The sequence below is a fragment of the Tupaia chinensis genome, unplaced genomic scaffold (genome assembly GCF_000334495.1).
Source record: "Tupaia chinensis unplaced genomic scaffold, TupChi_1.0 Scaffold000415_1, whole genome shotgun sequence".
Taxonomy (NCBI): Eukaryota; Metazoa; Chordata; class Mammalia; order Scandentia; family Tupaiidae; genus Tupaia; species Tupaia belangeri.
In genome coordinates this window covers 229,356-245,785 of record NW_006159920.1, presented here as the reverse complement: position 1 = coordinate 245,785, position 16,430 = coordinate 229,356, and the positions used below count along the sequence as shown (strand labels likewise).

The 16,430-nt window shown below is 37.7% G+C and overlaps 1 protein-coding gene across 3 annotated transcripts in view; it reads right to left on the bottom strand.

Annotated features, from left to right (window-relative positions):
* The window catches only part of LRCH3 (leucine rich repeats and calponin homology domain containing 3), a gene marked incomplete at its 5' end in the record, with an annotated part of 135,469 nt that overhangs the window by 46,121 nt on the left and 72,918 nt on the right, over positions 1 to 16,430 (bottom strand). For all 3 annotated transcript variants that reach the window (XM_027774212.1, XM_027774211.1, XM_027774210.1), the window contains 5 exon segments: positions 806 to 882; positions 3,482 to 3,627; positions 5,905 to 6,025; positions 9,106 to 9,199; positions 15,610 to 15,719. In XM_027774212.1, coding sequence (XP_027630013.1) covers positions 806 to 882; positions 3,482 to 3,627; positions 5,905 to 6,025; positions 9,106 to 9,199; positions 15,610 to 15,719 — 548 coding nt within the window.

Here is a 16,430-nt window from a genome sequence, read left to right as displayed (position 1 = left end):
CTCTGTCTCTCTCTGGTCAAATTAAAATAAATGAATAAACAAATTAAAAAAATTTTTTTTTGAAAAAAAAAAAAAGAAAAATTAGGACTCAAAAATTTTTTTCATCCTCTTTCTATTGAATCCATTCACTGTCACTATAAAATCACATTGCAATTAAGTACCTTTAAGTCAATTAATTACAAAAGTAATAGTTTAGAGGATTTAAATTTTGGGGCCAGCAGGTAGTATAGTGGTTAATGGTGCTGGACTCCCACATGGCCAACTGCGGTAAAAAAGAAAAATTAGGACTCAAAAATTTTTTTCATCCTCTTTCTATTGAATCCATTCACTGTCACTATAAAATCACATTGCAATTAAGTACCTTTAAGTCAATTAATTACAAAAGTAATAGTTTAGAGGATTTAAATTTTGGGGCCAGCAGGTAGTATAGTGGTTAATGGTGCTGGACTCCCACATGGCCAACTGCGGTTTAAGTCCCAGATCTGGTGGCTTGCTTTCTCACTTTCCCTCTCTCTCTTTCTGTCTCTCTCTGGTCAAATTAAGATAAATAAATAAAATAAATAAAGTTAAATAAAATAATACTTTAAAAAAAGAAGATTTGAATTTTGAATCAATAAATCAGTTTTACCTTTATTTTATGACATGAGCATAAGAGCACATTATTGCTCAGTTTTAAATAAATTGTATCTAAAACACACAGTATCTAAACATCTTCATTATACAAAGATCTGCACAAAACCAAAATCATTTCATGTTCTTATTCAGTTTAAGACAGAAACAAATAGGAAGAATTGGTTTTTCAAACCTGTTTTGATGACAGTATCTTCTTATGTCTTCTGTTTTTTGAAACTCCCTAATGGCTGCTGGCTTTATTGGTGAACCCTAAACCAAAAAGACAGAAATAGGTCAATTTAGCACATATAGTTAAACTATATAATTAATACTATTGATGATAAAACATGGTATTAACTAAAAGATAAACATTATTGGCAATTTAACTTACTTATAAACTAAAGGGTAAGGGTTGATTTCAGTAAGTATTATCGAGGAAAATTAAACTGGCTGAAGTGATATGAACCAAAAATTGAAAAGTGAAACTGAAAGCTGAAACTATGAAACTAAGGTAGAAGTTGAAAGGTTATCACAGTATGTATTTTGTCAAATGAGAATCTATAGAAGCAATACAATCTTATGTTGGGGCCGGCAGGTGGCATGGTGGTTAAGGGCGCTGGATTCCTGCATGGCTGATAGCCGTTTAAGTTCTGGATCTGGTTGTTTTGTCCTCCTCCCACCTCCTGCCACCTGTCACTCTGGTCAAATCAAAATAAATAAAGAAGTGGATAAATAAAGTTAAATAAAATAATTCTTTTTGGGGGTGTGTGTGAGAGGTTTTTACTATAGGGCGCATGCGTTTGCCAGAAAGAGAGAGACAGAGACAGAAAATGAGAAATCACCCCCCAGGGAGTTGGCCACGCCGCAGTTCCTTCTCCTTCATTCTCCTCTTGGGCTCACGGGTACATACGCACACGCACCCAGTGTGAGTTTACGCTGCTGGATCAGGGACTCGAACTGTGGTCGACTACATGGGAGTCCTACAACATAGCCATTATGCCAACTCCTGGTCCCAAATAAAGTAATTCTTAAAAAGAAAAGCAATACAATCTTATGTCAACACCAAAAATAATCATAAAAATGAGTATTCTCCATGAGAAAAATAAAACTTTTTCAAAAAGGATATCTAAAAATTAAATATAAAAAATTTTTAAAAGTTTATGATGTGGAAGTCATAAAAGCCTTATGACAAAAAGTCATAAAGACTACCACACCCACACATAGTAGATAGAACTAAAAATACATTACTGGGCCAGCAAGTGATGTGGTGGTTAAAGTAGCTGGATCTCACATGGCCACCTTTATGGTTTGAGTTCCAGACCTGGCGGCTTGAAAATCACTCCAGGCACACGTGCATGCATGCCCAAATTCTCAAGAAGTAAATGAAGGCGAAGGGACTGTGGCGTGACCATCCCCTCTGGAGGAGAGGCTGTCGCACTTTCCCTCTCTCTTTCTCTCTCCTGTGATCACACATACCCTACAGAAAAGCTAAAAACAAAACAAAACCATATTATTATAAAAGAGCGAGGGGTGTGATGGTTAAGTTACTGAACTCTCAAGTGATTCAGCATGGTTTGAGTCTTTGACCTGGCAGCTTGCTTTCTCACCTTCCCTCTCTCTCCCCCCATCTGTCTCTGGTGAGCACATGTGCCCTACAGCAAATTAAAATAAATAAATAAATACATAAAATTAAATGAAAAAAATTAAAAAGTTACTACAGTATTTCATAGCAGCATAATAGTTATTTTCACTTTTAATACATATGCTACATCTATACAGCCTAATTAACCATAAATGATTGATGAGAAAGACCACGCAAAAAGAAAAAGGATTCCTTTAAAGAGTATAATATGCTACTGTTAATTAAAATTCTACTGCAATGTAGTGGTCCTATGCTCTAGCAGGAAAGTTAATAACCTGAATCACAATGGTTTCATCAATCACCTAGAACATTGCTATTTCTGGAACACAGGACTTTGATTTATGTTACTTTATCCAACATTAAATACAAGGGTGTCTTCTGAATACCAACAAAGATACTGTGTTCAGAAGCCTACAGATAGGAAGACTAAAGAATTTTTTGAAGAATGATAGTATCACTCTACATCATGTCCCACTTGATGTAATTATTCTCTATTTCTAAAAGGCTAAGCACATTATTCTCCAAAATGGCTGAGTGTTTCTCATATAACCCCTGCTCAGAGCCTGGGACCAATTCCAGACATCAACATCACATACACTAAACTGAGCCATTTTATTATGCAGACTAGATACACTGAAGAATGCTATTCTACTTGAGACCCTTGGGGAATTGGCAGTGATTCCACAGTGGGCTGAATGCTCATTTGTTTTCTAGGCAACTCAATGCTCCACTATAAGTAAGATACCCAAGAATTTTAATTATATTAAAATACTGTGTGACAGCATAAAAAGCTTCAATGCAATTAAAGCCTATTATAAAGAGTCTACAAATAAGTTCGTATATTGCCACAGAAGTCAGCTTTTTGGTTTAATTCTTAATTACTGATCAAACTGTGATTTACCAGTTAGTAACAAGAAAAAAAGCAATAAAACAACAATGAAAAGGATGTTATTTCTTTGCGTTTTCTTAAGGCTTTAGTTACTCTTAGGATTCCTTTTATTCCTTCTTCAAAATTCTGAAATCTGTCTTCATATTTGTAAAATAAACCTAAATCCTATTTGAGATCACTGATTCATAATGAATCTGAAATTCAGCACTGAAATGAAAAGTCAATATAAAATAATTAGGCTTAAACCAATAAATCACTGAAATGACAGAAATTTATACTACCATGAATCTTTTTTATTAGGTGACAGCAACATATTTAGGCTTCAGTGTTTGTACTACCTCATGTGAGATTCGCCGTTGTTCAATATAAGCCATAAACTCAGTGCTAAGGCTGTCTGAGTTCAGGCCCTTGGGTTGCCTCACTTCTTCTTCTTCCTCAGCGGTACAGCTGTCAATGTAGTCAATCTGATCCAGATCCTGTTCTGCTATGTACGCCACAAATGCATGCCAGAAAAACACACTCAGATTAGATAGCTAATAAAAGACATTTACTTAAACTATATTCCCTCTTTTTCCATATTTTTAATTCTGACAGTGAGAAGAATGACAGGAAGTTTAAATTACACAAGCCTTTATTATTTAGTCCATTGCCATTTACAAAATAGCCTTGAGAAAATCTTAGCCCTAATTCACTCAGAATGCAGTAATTGATTACAGATCACTAACATCTGTTTCTCTGGACAACTCTTTGCTGTTTTAAACAAGAAAGCTGTATTTTGTGAGCTAAATAAAGATAAATTCCTAAAGTCTGAAAGGTAACTCTTCTTTTAATATGTTAGGTTTGGGACTTGATAATATCTCTTTGGGGATGTGAGGCAGAACTCCCAGGAAAGTAAAAGGCAATACAAAAAGAGAAAGGGTGGAAGTAAACTGTGCTTTGAGGAGAAATAAGTGGTTACTAACTACTCCTGCCCTTCCTGTGACTGCTTTTGATCAAACTTCTTAAAAAAAAAAAAAAAAAAAAAAACTATGACCAGAACAAAGATATTTCTATGAAGAAAATTATTTGCTAGAGATCAGTGTTGCCAATACAACAATATGGATAGAAGGAATTTTTGGATAGAAGGGAACCATTTGAGGAATTTTTTTCTTCTCAGAATGCTTTAGGGTGAGAAGCATATAAAGAAATAGCCACTTTACTGTTTCATCTAGTTAGAGAGTACGAGAAAGAAAGCACCATCCCCCCCGCCCCCAGCCACACAGGAATCCCTTCCCCAACTTTTCTTTCTTACTTATTTTTTTTTAGTTTTTGCTAGAGAGCATGTACACTCACTGGAGAAGAGAAACAAGAGACAGAGAGAGAGAAAATGAGATATTAACACCAAGGGGGATGGCCACACCACAATCCCTTTTCTTCCATTCTCCTCTTGAGATTTTGGGCATGCTCTCACACACACACAGAGCCTGGAGTGGTGTTTTCCGAGCCTCTGGGTCTGGGACTTGAATTGCATGGTCAACCAAGCGGGATCCAGCTGCCTTAATCACTCTATCGGCAGGCCCGCTTTTAAGTTTTAAAGTAATTATTTAAACCAAGAGTTAAAATAATATATTAAAACAAAACAAAAAATTTCTACTAAAGTGATTTCTCCAGAAACACATTAAACATGTCAGTGTTAGATGATGTTCTACAGGTTGCTGCTTAAAAGTTGCAGCTGCTGCAGAGGCCGGCCGATGGCATAGTGGTTACATCTCTGGATTCCCACATGGATGACATGACCATGGTTCAATTTCTAGACCTGGGGGGTTGAAAATCATGCCAGGCTTGTGTGCGTGCAGACCAATGATCCTAGGAAGAGAATGGAGAAGGGAGTGTGGCCTGGCCATCCCCCCGGGGGGGTGATTTCTCACTTTCTCTCTCATTGTCTCCGTCTCTCTCTGGTGAGCTCATTTCACCCTAAGGCAAAAATCTCTAAAAAAAAAAAAAAAAAAAGTTGCAGTTGCTGGGAGCAGTGAATTTGAAGATTTGATTTACTCTAATAAAGTTTCATCCCAAAATGAAAATGAGAGAAAAGCATTTTATTTTACCTGCAACCCTAAAAACAGAGAAATTAAAGTTTCATCCCAATGGAAAATAACTTTTTTCAATCATACATGGGGAAAAAAGTCTTTAAAAGAGTGAAGAAGTAGGGCCAGCCAGTGGAATCATGGCTAAGGTGGCTGAATCTCACATGACCAACTGCATGGTTCTAGTCCCAGACCAAAGGCTTAAAAATAATGCTGGACACACATGCATATGTGCCCAAAATCACAGGAGGAGAAGGGACTGCACATGGCCATTTCCCCTAGGGTGTGATTTCTCATGTTTCCTCTCTCCCCAGAGAGCACATGTGGCCTTTAGCGAAGCAAAACAAAACAAAGAGAGTATAAAGAAGCTACAAATAAATAAATGGAGTGAATGTAAAAAGCTACTTTAAAAAGTTAAGGTAGAGGCTAGCAGGTACTGTGGTGGTTAAGGTACTGGATTCTCATAGGTTGACCATAGTTTGAGTCCTAGACCCAGGCTTGAAATCACGCCAGACACGCATATATGCATGCCCCAAATTCTGAGAATGGGGAAGGGATTGTGGTGTGGCTGTCCTACAAGGGGGTCATTTCTTACTTTCCCTCTCTCTCCAGTGAGAAAACATGCCCTAAGGCAAAAACCTAAAAAGAAAAGTTAGGATGATTATAAAGACTTTAGATATCATCAGGATTACATTTACCTCCACCATTTGTTACTATTAAACTGCTGCGATTCTCTTGGTACTGGCTTTCTCTTCGTAGTCTTTGTTCTTTGGTAATCTCTGCTACTCGAAGAGGAAGATCTGAAAATTCATCTGTAGGCTTAAAAATTGGCAGAAATATTTTTTAAAATCATTATTTCCAATATTAGACAACACAAGCATTTAAAAGTATAGGTATAGGGGCCAGCAGTTGGCATACTCGTTAAAGGCACTGGATTCCCACATGGCCAACCGCAGTTCAAATCCCAGACCTGGTGGCTTGCTTTCTCATTCTCCCCCACCCAGCTCCCGATCAAACTGGGAAATAATAATAATAAAAATAAATAATTATTTAAAAAAAGTATAGGTATAATATTAATATAAACTTGGGCCAGCAGATGGCATAGCAGTTACATTGCTGGACTCCCACATGGCCGACCACAGTTCGAGTTCAGACCTGGTGGCTTGAAATTCAAGCTAGGTGCATGAGCCTAAGTGACCAAATTCCTAAGAGAAGCATGAAGGAGAAGGGATTGCAGCATAACCATCTTCACTAGGGGGTGATTTCTCACTTTGCCTTTTACCGTCTCTGTCTCTCTCTCTGGCAAGCGCACATGCCTAAGGCAAAAACCTCTTACCCCCCCCCAAAAAAAAGAATATTAACTCAATCAGATTTATGTTCAAAAAGAAATAGCAAAAAGGTTCTAGAGATGGACAATGTGAAGGCTGTAAAACATTAAGACAGACATGTACTTAATGGAACTGAAAAGTGTATTTTTAAAAGGTAAAAAGAATAAAGTTTATGTTATGTAATATTGTACCATAATTAACAGAAAGAAGAAATAGAAGAGTATTTCATCAACACATATGTCTGAGGAGACTTCAAAGAGTTCATAGAAAAAGAAATTAAAGTATTAGTTTATGGGGCCAGTAGATGGTGTGGTGGTAAATGTGCTAGAGTCCCACATAACCAACTGTAGTTCGAGTACCGGATCTGGTGGCTTGTTTTCTCACTTTCTCTCTTTCTCTGTCTCTCTCTGGTGAGCACATGTGCCCTAACAAATTAAAAATAGGAGCCAGCTGGTGGCATGGTGGTGAAGGTGCCGGACTCCCACATGGTGGACTATAGTTCAATCCCGGACCTGATGGCTTGCTTTCTCACTTTCCCTCTCTCTCTGGTGAACACACATGCCCTATAGTAAATTTTAAAAATAATAGTAAGTTAAATAATTCTTTAAAAATTAATAAATAAAATAAATCACTCATAAAAAAGTTTATTCTGGTACAAAGAAATTTTGAAATCCATAACTTTTTCATAATATACATGTCCATGAATTTTTTGAGGACTCCTTAAATTTTTTTAATAATTATTTTATTTAACTTTATTTACTATTATTATCAATATTTTTTTCCAGTTTGATCTGAGAGAGACAGAGAGAGAGACAGAGAGAGAGAGAGAGAGAGAGAGGAAATGAGAAAGCAAGACACTAGGTCTGAGACTTGAACCGTGGTCAGCCATGTGGGAGTCCAGCGCCTTTAACCACCACGCCACTTGCCGGCCCCAGAGGACTCCTTAAATTTGTATAGATATAGCAACACTTAACATATACATTCTCCCACATGTACATACACATATAATACAAATAATTATGCTCTAAAATTTATTGGTTTGGATTCTCAACAACGTTATAAATGGTAACTTACTAGTCTTGCTAACAAAGCTTAATCATTTAACCCACTTTATAGCTAAAATATCACATTTAATAAGAGAGAGATTTTTTGCTATAGTGTGTGCGCGCTCACTGGAGAGACAAAGTGAGAAATCACCCCCCGGGAGGATGGCCATGTCTCAATCCCTTCTCCTTCATTATCCTCCTGGGATTCTGGGCATACACGTACATACATCTGGTGTGAGTTTTAAGCCGCCAAGTCTCGGACTCTAACCTAAGTTGGCTATGTGGGTGTCCAGTGATTATTACGCCATTAACACCACCTACTGGTCTCACGTTTAATCATTTTAAAAAGCAGAAAATATAATACTAATATGGAACAAAGCAGAAAAATCATATAATTAGCTAAAAAAGTTATTTATCTCAGGCATGTGATAGTCTTCACCAATGTTCCTATCTCTTCACTTATCAGCCTACAGTCCTATTTGTTTTCTTATCTTCTAGTACCCTTCTACTACCTGCTAATGATTACCGAGTCCCTCAAATTTTAATCTTAGTTTTTTGTTTGATTCTTTTTTTTTTTTTATAAGAAGTTTTTGCCTTGGGTGTGTCTGCTTGCCAGGGAGAGATAGAGACAGACAGACACAGTGAGAGGGAAGGTGAGAAATTACCCCCTGGGAGAATGGCCACACTGCAATGCCTTCTCCACTTTCCTACTGGAATCTTGGGCACACATGCACACGTGCCTGGTGTGATTTTCAAGCCACTGGGTCTGGGACTCGAACAACGATTGACTATGTGGAGTTCAGCAACATAAGGACTACACAACCTGTTGGTCCCTTAGCCTTAAGTTTTAACTGGGTCACCTCCTACTGAGTTCCCCAGATATGAAACTATTTATATGTGCCAATTAGGTAACAAATATGTAAAAACACACAGGGTAAAAAGATGGTAAAGAAACAAAACACTATTTTTCTGGATGGTAGAATTAAATGAGATTTTTGTCTCCTTGACTTTTCTTTATGTTATATAATGAGAAATTGAATTTAATTAAAACTCTTTCCTTTCTCATCATTTTATTTTCTCTTCATCAGTTTTTAGCATATGAAAATTTACTACTACTGTGTTTTCACCATCAAAATTTATAAAACCGGCTACTTTGATAACTTTAAATCAGACTCCAGAGATGTCACCAACAGTATGACCTTTTTGACCAAATCCAGCAAGCAAAAACTTCATTTTCCTCAGTAAGTTCAAGCAACCATCATGGGTACAAAAGCTGTGATCTTCTGGCCACTCTTGATCAGCTGGACCCTGACACACTTCTGAAGGGAGAATTTGGTTATTTGGCTTCAGCTCCTACCTTCTGCAGCATAATTCCCTTCGCGTGGGAAGCACCTCCAAAGGGTTAGACTGCAGGGCTGTGCCTGAAAGGGCTTTCTTGTACTGTTTACCATGCCATTTCTGTCCCGTCAGTGACTACCGAGCTTCCTGGCAGTATGAAGACATAACATGTGGACTAGAAACTTACCTCATTCCCTGACCATCTCTTATCACCACTGTCCACACTATTGAAACCGGAATCAAGGGCTCCATAAGGGCGACCTGAGTATAGTTCTTCATGGCTGCTGAAGAGAGACTTTAGTTATAACTATGGATTTTGATATTTTAAAAATGAACATCTGAAATAAACCAGATGCAATTTTACATTCTCAGAGCACTTAGTCATTTAAGTATCAGAAATAAATGGACAATCTTTTAACTTTTTTTTGAAGTTTATTTCTTCCTTGAGAGAGAGAGCAACAAGGACAAGCACCCTGAAAAGGGCCCTAAAGCTGCAATTCACCTGAAATCTCAGTCAGCTATAATCATAGGCACACATGTGCATGCTGGTGCGGAGAGGGAGGTCCCACGATGTGAATCCAGGAGTTGTATTACTGCCATGCTACTGCCCAGTCCCTCTTTAAACTTTTTAATATGAAAAACTCCAAACAGAAATAAAGTAAATAGAATAGTGAGCCCCCATGTACTCATTATCTAGCTTCAAAATATCACCACCATTATCAATAGGCCCAGGCTGGTGGCTCTGTCTGTAACATACTGAACTGCAGTGCTGAAGCCATGTGGTTGATCTGGTTCAGATTCCCAGCCCATCTGGCCTAAAACATGCCAGATGTATCTGCACACATGCCCCAAATCCTGGCAAACTGGAGAGCTGGGAAAATGGAATCATGATCTGATGAGATTCTTTAGCGAATCCAGCTGGTTTAACCATACCACCACCAGCCGGTCGCTGTCTCTCAGTCGAGCACTCACGCCCTACAGCAAAATCTCTATTTAAAAAAAAGTGCAAATCTGGAGGTCAGCTGGTGGCACAGTAGTTAAGGCGCTGAACTCTCACATAATCAACCATGGTTTTGGTCCTGGACCCAGTAGCTTGAAACTCATGCCAGGCACATGTGTGCACATGCCCAAAATCCCGAGAAGAGAATGGAGGAAAAGGGACTGTGGGCAGCCATCCCCTCCAGGAGGGTGATCTCTCACTTTCTGTCTCTGTATCTCTGGCGAACACACATGACCTACAGCAAATATCTCTTGGGGGGGAAAAATATAAATCTGGGACCAGCAGGAGACATTGTGGTTAAGGTGTTAGTCTCCTACATGGCCAAACCGCAGGTTGAGTCCTAGATCTGGCAGCTTGCTTTCTTACCCTCTCTGTCTGTCTCTCTCTGGTGAATCAAATAATAATAATAATAATAAAAAAATAAATAATTTTTTAAGTGCAAATCTATTTTCAGAAGTTGCTATACTGTTCTGCAGTCCTACCATTGATGCTAATACTTATACTGTCAGTCTTTAATTTTAGCCATTCTGGTGGATATAAAGTGAGATCTCACCATATCACTGTGGTTTTAATTTGTAATTCTTTGATGAGCATATTTCTGTGTATTTATTGGCCATTTATATGTTCAAATCTTTTTTGCCCATTCTTTAATGCGACATCTATGAATCTCCAAAATATTTTGCTAAGTTTAAAGCCAAACACAAAATGCTACATAACATTTCATTCATATATAAAATTCCATAAAATGGAAACAATCTTAGTTGTATTGGTGATTTATCAAAACTTATTGAACTGTACTGGACTTAAAAAGGCAACTGTTATTGGTATTGGTGATTTATCAAAACTCATTGAACTGTACTGGACTTAAAAAGGCAACTGTTATTGTTTGCAAATTGTATCTCAATGGAACTGTTTATAAAAGATTGCCAACCCATTTGTCAACATGGATAAACCATTTTTACATTTCTATAAACACTGTGTGAGAGCACTTAATGCTCCCATCCTCACCAAGATTTTGTGGCGTCAGTCTTCCTTACCTTAGTCATTTTAGTGGTGTGTAGTGATAGATCACTGTGACTTAATTTGCATTTCTAAGATGACTCAAGATGTTGAGCACTCTGTGTGCTTACCAGCTATTTTTGTATCTCTCATTGTGAAGTGTCTGATCAAAACTTCTGTCCATTTTCAACTGAGTTGTCTATCACTAAGTTGCAGTTTTTTGTCAGATATTCTGGACACAAATCTGTTGTAATACATATGTTTTGCAAATATTTTCTCCCAGTCTATGGCTTATTTATAAAGCTGCTTAAAATCATCACAGCAAATAGCATCAGTCACTACAGATTGCTAAAACATACTTCTCTTTGCTTAAACAACCAGTTTAGAGCTGATGTTTAAATGTTATTCATACTGCCTATTTAAATCTTCAACCAAATAGCCCGATCCAAAACCTCAGAGTATTATAATAAAGCTATTTCTGATGACCTTATGTAAAGGAAAGCAGTATTTGTGTGGCCAAATCAACTTTTTTCTTATTTTTTTAAGAATTATTTATGGAACCAGCAGTTAGCGTAATGGCTATGTCGCTGGACTCCCACGTAGTCGACCGTGGTTCGCGTCCTAGACCCGGTGGCTTAAAACTCACGCCGGGCGCGTGTGCGTGCATGCCCAAGATCCCGAGAGAATGGAGGAGAAGGGATTGTGGCATGGACATCCTCCCTCGGGGGTGATTTCCTGCTTTCTGTCTCTCTGTCTCTGTCTGGTGAGCGCACGCGCCCTATAGCAAAAACTTATCAAAAAAAAAAAAAAAAAAATTATTTATTTAATTTTATTTATTCATCCACTTATTTTAATTTGACCAGAGAGAGACAGAGAAAGGGAAAGTGAGAAAGCAAGCCACTAGATTTGGGATTTGAATCATGGTCAGCCAAGTGGGAGTAACTAGCGTCTTAACCACCATGACACCTGCTGGTCCCTTAACTGTTCTTTCATTTGTCAAATATTTGTTGATGGTCCATCCTGACAGCACAGTTGGTACAAAACTGAACTGCAAATGTTGGAAGCCACATGGCTGGCTGCAGGTTCAGATCCCAGGAGTCAACTTGAAAATGTGCTGAGTATATGCATGCATGCTTAGGATCTTAGGGAGGTAGAAAGGCTGGGGAAAGGAGATTGCAGTATGACAAGACCTTGTTGAAGGTGCTTTTCTCTTTCTTACATGTATGCATGCATTCTCTATCATGAATAAAAAGTAAATTTAAGGCCAGTCAGTAGCATGGTGGTTAAGGCAGCTGGATCCCACATGGCTGACTGTATGATCTGAGTCTCAGACCTGGCAGCTTGAAAAACACACCAGGCATGTGTGTGTGCACACCCAAAATTTCAAAAGGAAAAAATGGAGACAAGGAATTATGGTGTGACTGTCTATCCTGGGGGAGACAGGAGAAAGGGAGTGAAGAGAGTGCTTTCTCACTCTTCCTTCCATCTCTCTCCTGTGAGAACACATGCCCTCTAGCAATTATTAAAACAAAACAAAACAAAACAAAAAAACTAAACAAATAAATATTTGTTGAACATCTACTGTGTATTTCAAAAAGTCAGTTAAGTTTAGGCCATAGTGGTGAAGAAAAAAGGCATGGCTAGGCCAGTCCTGTATCCTAGTGGTTACGGGGCTGGCTCCACATAGCCTACCACAGTTCAAATCTTGTTCCCAGCAGGCTAAAAAACAGGTTGAGTACATGTGTAGTACATGTGTATGCATGACTCAAATCATGAAAGGACAGAGGAATGGAAAATCAGGGATTACAGCATGACCATGTCCCACTGGGTGTTGCTTTCTCATTTTCCCAATCTCTATCTCCCTCTAGTGAGAATGCATGCCCTCTGACAATTAAAAAAAAGGCATGCAGGTGGTGCAATGGTTTAGGCACTAGACTCCCACATGGCTGACTGCAGCTCAAGTCCTGGACCTGGAGGCTTAAAACTCACGCTGGGGGCGTGTGCATGAGTGCCTAAAATGCCAAGAGTAGAATGGAGGAGAAGGGACTGTGGCATGGCCATCCCCTCAAGGGGTGATTTCTCGCTTTCTGTCTCTCTGTCTCTGCCTCTCTGTCAAATGCATGTACCCTATAGCAAAAAAAAATTTCTCTCTCAAAAAAAGGCATGGTCAGGAACCAGCAGTTAGCGTAATGGCTATGTCGCTGGACTCCCACATAGTTGACCGCGGTTCGCATCCTGGACCCGGTGGCTTAAAACTCACGTCGGGTGCATGTGTGTGCGTGCCCAAGATCCCGAGGGGATTGCGGCGTGGCCATCCCCCCTGGGGGTGATATCTCGCTTTCTGTCTCTATGTCTCTGTCTGTCTGGCGAGCACACGCACCCTATGGCGAAAAACTTTTTCCAGCCCCCCTAGGGGGAAAAACCCTCCGGGAAAAAAAAAAAAAAAAAAGCCATGGTCTATGTAAAGGGTAGAAATCAAATCCCTGTGGAGAAATACTTTATTTACCCAAGAAATTATGTTCTAGATAACCAAAATTTTCATAGTCTACAATTTTAACTCTATATTGTTAAATATTTAATTTGAAAAATTTCTGAGGCCAGCAGGTAGAATGGTGGTTGAGGCAATGGATCCCATGTCTGACTCTGCAGTTTGAGTCCTGGACCCTGTGGCCTGGAAATGTGTTAGGTGCATGTGTGTGTATGTGTGCCCAGGGTCTGAAGAGGAGAACAGAGAAGATGGGACTTTGGCATGGCCAGTCCTCATAGGTGTTTTCTTGCTTTCCCATTCTCTCTTTCTCTCTCTGGAAAGCACATACACCTTATGGCAAAAATCTAAAATAAATAAATAAATAAATAAATTCTGATAAAGATATTTAAACTATAATATTTATTTCCTTTTTGTGTAACAGCTATATACTTAATATACCTTAATGTTTTAAGAACATGAATTATTTACTGTTCTACAATATAATAATAATATATTTCTGAATAAAGTTTTTTATATATATATACTGTATCAAACTGTTATACTTTTCAAGCTTTACTGCTTTTAAATATCTTATTAGAATTATAAAATACACGGGGCATGCAGGTGACATGGTGGTTAAGGCACTGGACTCCCACACAGCTGAATGTGGTTTGAGTCCCTGATCTGGTGGCTTGCTTTCTCACTTTTCCCTTTTCTCTTTCCGGTCAAATTGAAAAAATAATAATAATAAATAAAATTAAGTAAGTAATTCTTTTTTAAAAAAATGGAACTACAGTATTCTCAGCAACCCCTATTAGGTATAGATCAAAGAAAAAAGAAAGAAAGTAGATATGTAACAAAGATATGTGCACCACACTGCAGTCCCTTCTTCTCTATTCTCCTCTCAGGATTTCACGTGCCCAGCGTGAGTTTAAGCCACTGGGTCTGGGACTCGAACCACGGTCGACTACGTGGGAGCCCAGCGACATAGCCGTTACGCTAACTGCTGGTCCTTAAATAAGTAATTCTTAAAAAAAAGAATTACATGGCTGCGAGGTGGTGTGGTGGTTAAGGTGCTGCGGGTTCACACATGGCTACTTCAGTTCAAGTCCGCTTGCTTGCTCGCTTGCTCTCTCTCGGTCTCTCCCTGGTCAAATTGAATAATAAATAAAATAAAATAAATAAATAACTTTTTAAAAATATAGCAAATATATAGATATTAAAGAAAATCTATAGAGGTGGCTTTTAAAATTGATGTGACACTATTAATATCGCTGAAGTCCCCGTAAGCCTCTTTATTATGTCTTTATTCCTTTTAAACATTATCTTTAGTTATTTTTATTTATGTGTATATTTTTTAATTTTTTTTCCTTCCAATTAATTTTCATACTTAATATGTCTTTTAGAAACTGTACCAAATGGAAATGTTAATCTGGTACTGACTAGGAAATTGAGAAGCAAGTTCATTAGGATTGTGTTTCTAAACAAAACTTGATAGGTGCCCCCCAAAAAAGCCTGAAGAGTTCTCTTTGAGGAAAATCTTTAAGAGTTACTGCACCTTCACTGAAACATCTATCTTGCCTGTTCAAAAGCCTGTTTAAGACTGCTTAATTCCTGCTTAAGATTGTTCCAGATGGTTGGGACTGCCAAGTAGATGACCTTATAAGTCATGTGTTATGTAGCTGAGGGAGTCACAGACAAAAGAATCCTGAAGTGATGTTAATTATGAGCTAATCCAACCGCTTCACTCCCTGTGGGAAAAATGAAGCCCAGAAAGCTCAAATAACTTATATTAAGTCACAAAGCTAGTCTGTTACAGAGCTAAAGTTAGTATTCAAATCACTCAGACCAGTGGTTTTCAAATGGGGGCTCTCAGAGGGCACTATGTCTGGAAACATGTTTGAATGTCATACTACGATGGTTCTACTGGCTCTAGCGACTACAGGCCAGAGCTGCGGCTAAACATCATACAAGGCACAGAACAGGCCCTCTAACAAAAAACGATCTGGTCTAAAATATCAATAGTGCTAAAGCTGAGAAAGCCCTGCTTAAAACTATACTTAATTAGATCTATGTAATCAACTTTGTATTTCATACAAGCATTCTGAAAATAAGAGTCTTAAAATGGTTATTTCCCTTTAGCCAAATATTTAGGCAAATTTAAGAATCCAGTTTGATTCCCTGCATGATAGAATACAACAGAAAAAGTATTAGAAGATACTCACCAAGAGCCAAAACCCAAGGGTCTCCTATCATAATCGGGCAGATCAGGAGCAATCTTGCAAGCTTGTATGTTCAGGTATTTAAATATGTGAATTTTGCCTTTTATACATATCTAAATAAGATACAAATACAGTCAAGTTATTATTTATCATATATATATACACACACTCCTTTCTACCATAATAAGTTTTTACTAAATATAAATTAAGAATAGAAGATTATTTATAGAATGAATATACAGTAATACTAAAAAGCCAATATCCTTAAAATAAACTGTATTTTTTAGTGCAGTGTTATTTTTGGTGTTTAATTGGTATTTACAGGTTTTTCTTTTCTAGTCATTAATAAATTTTAGTGACATATAAATAATATATGATTACAAACACTGTTAAAATATCAGGTAGATTTACCACACTGACTAGTTAGGTATAGTCAGGGATTTAAAGCCTTTCTCCCCAACAGATTATATTGGCAACTTCTCCTTTCAGGAATCTAAGATTCATAAACAATTATGCTTTTAATTCTGCTTTCTATGAGAGAGCAGGAAATAATAAAATAATAAATTATATATATTCTGTTGTTATCTGTCCTGGAAGTCAAAACAGAAATTTTTTAAGCTTATGAGACCCTTCTATAGTTAAAAAGTTTATTAAAGTTCATTAAAGTTAAAAGAGCTCCAGTAAAAATTATGGGTTTGCAAAAATTTTGTATATTGTGGCTGATAAACGAATGATCAAACTGGCTAAATGAATATCTTATGACTGCCGAAAATATGGTCAGAAGAAATACATTAATAACCTTTAGTTCTTTTTTTTTTTTTTTT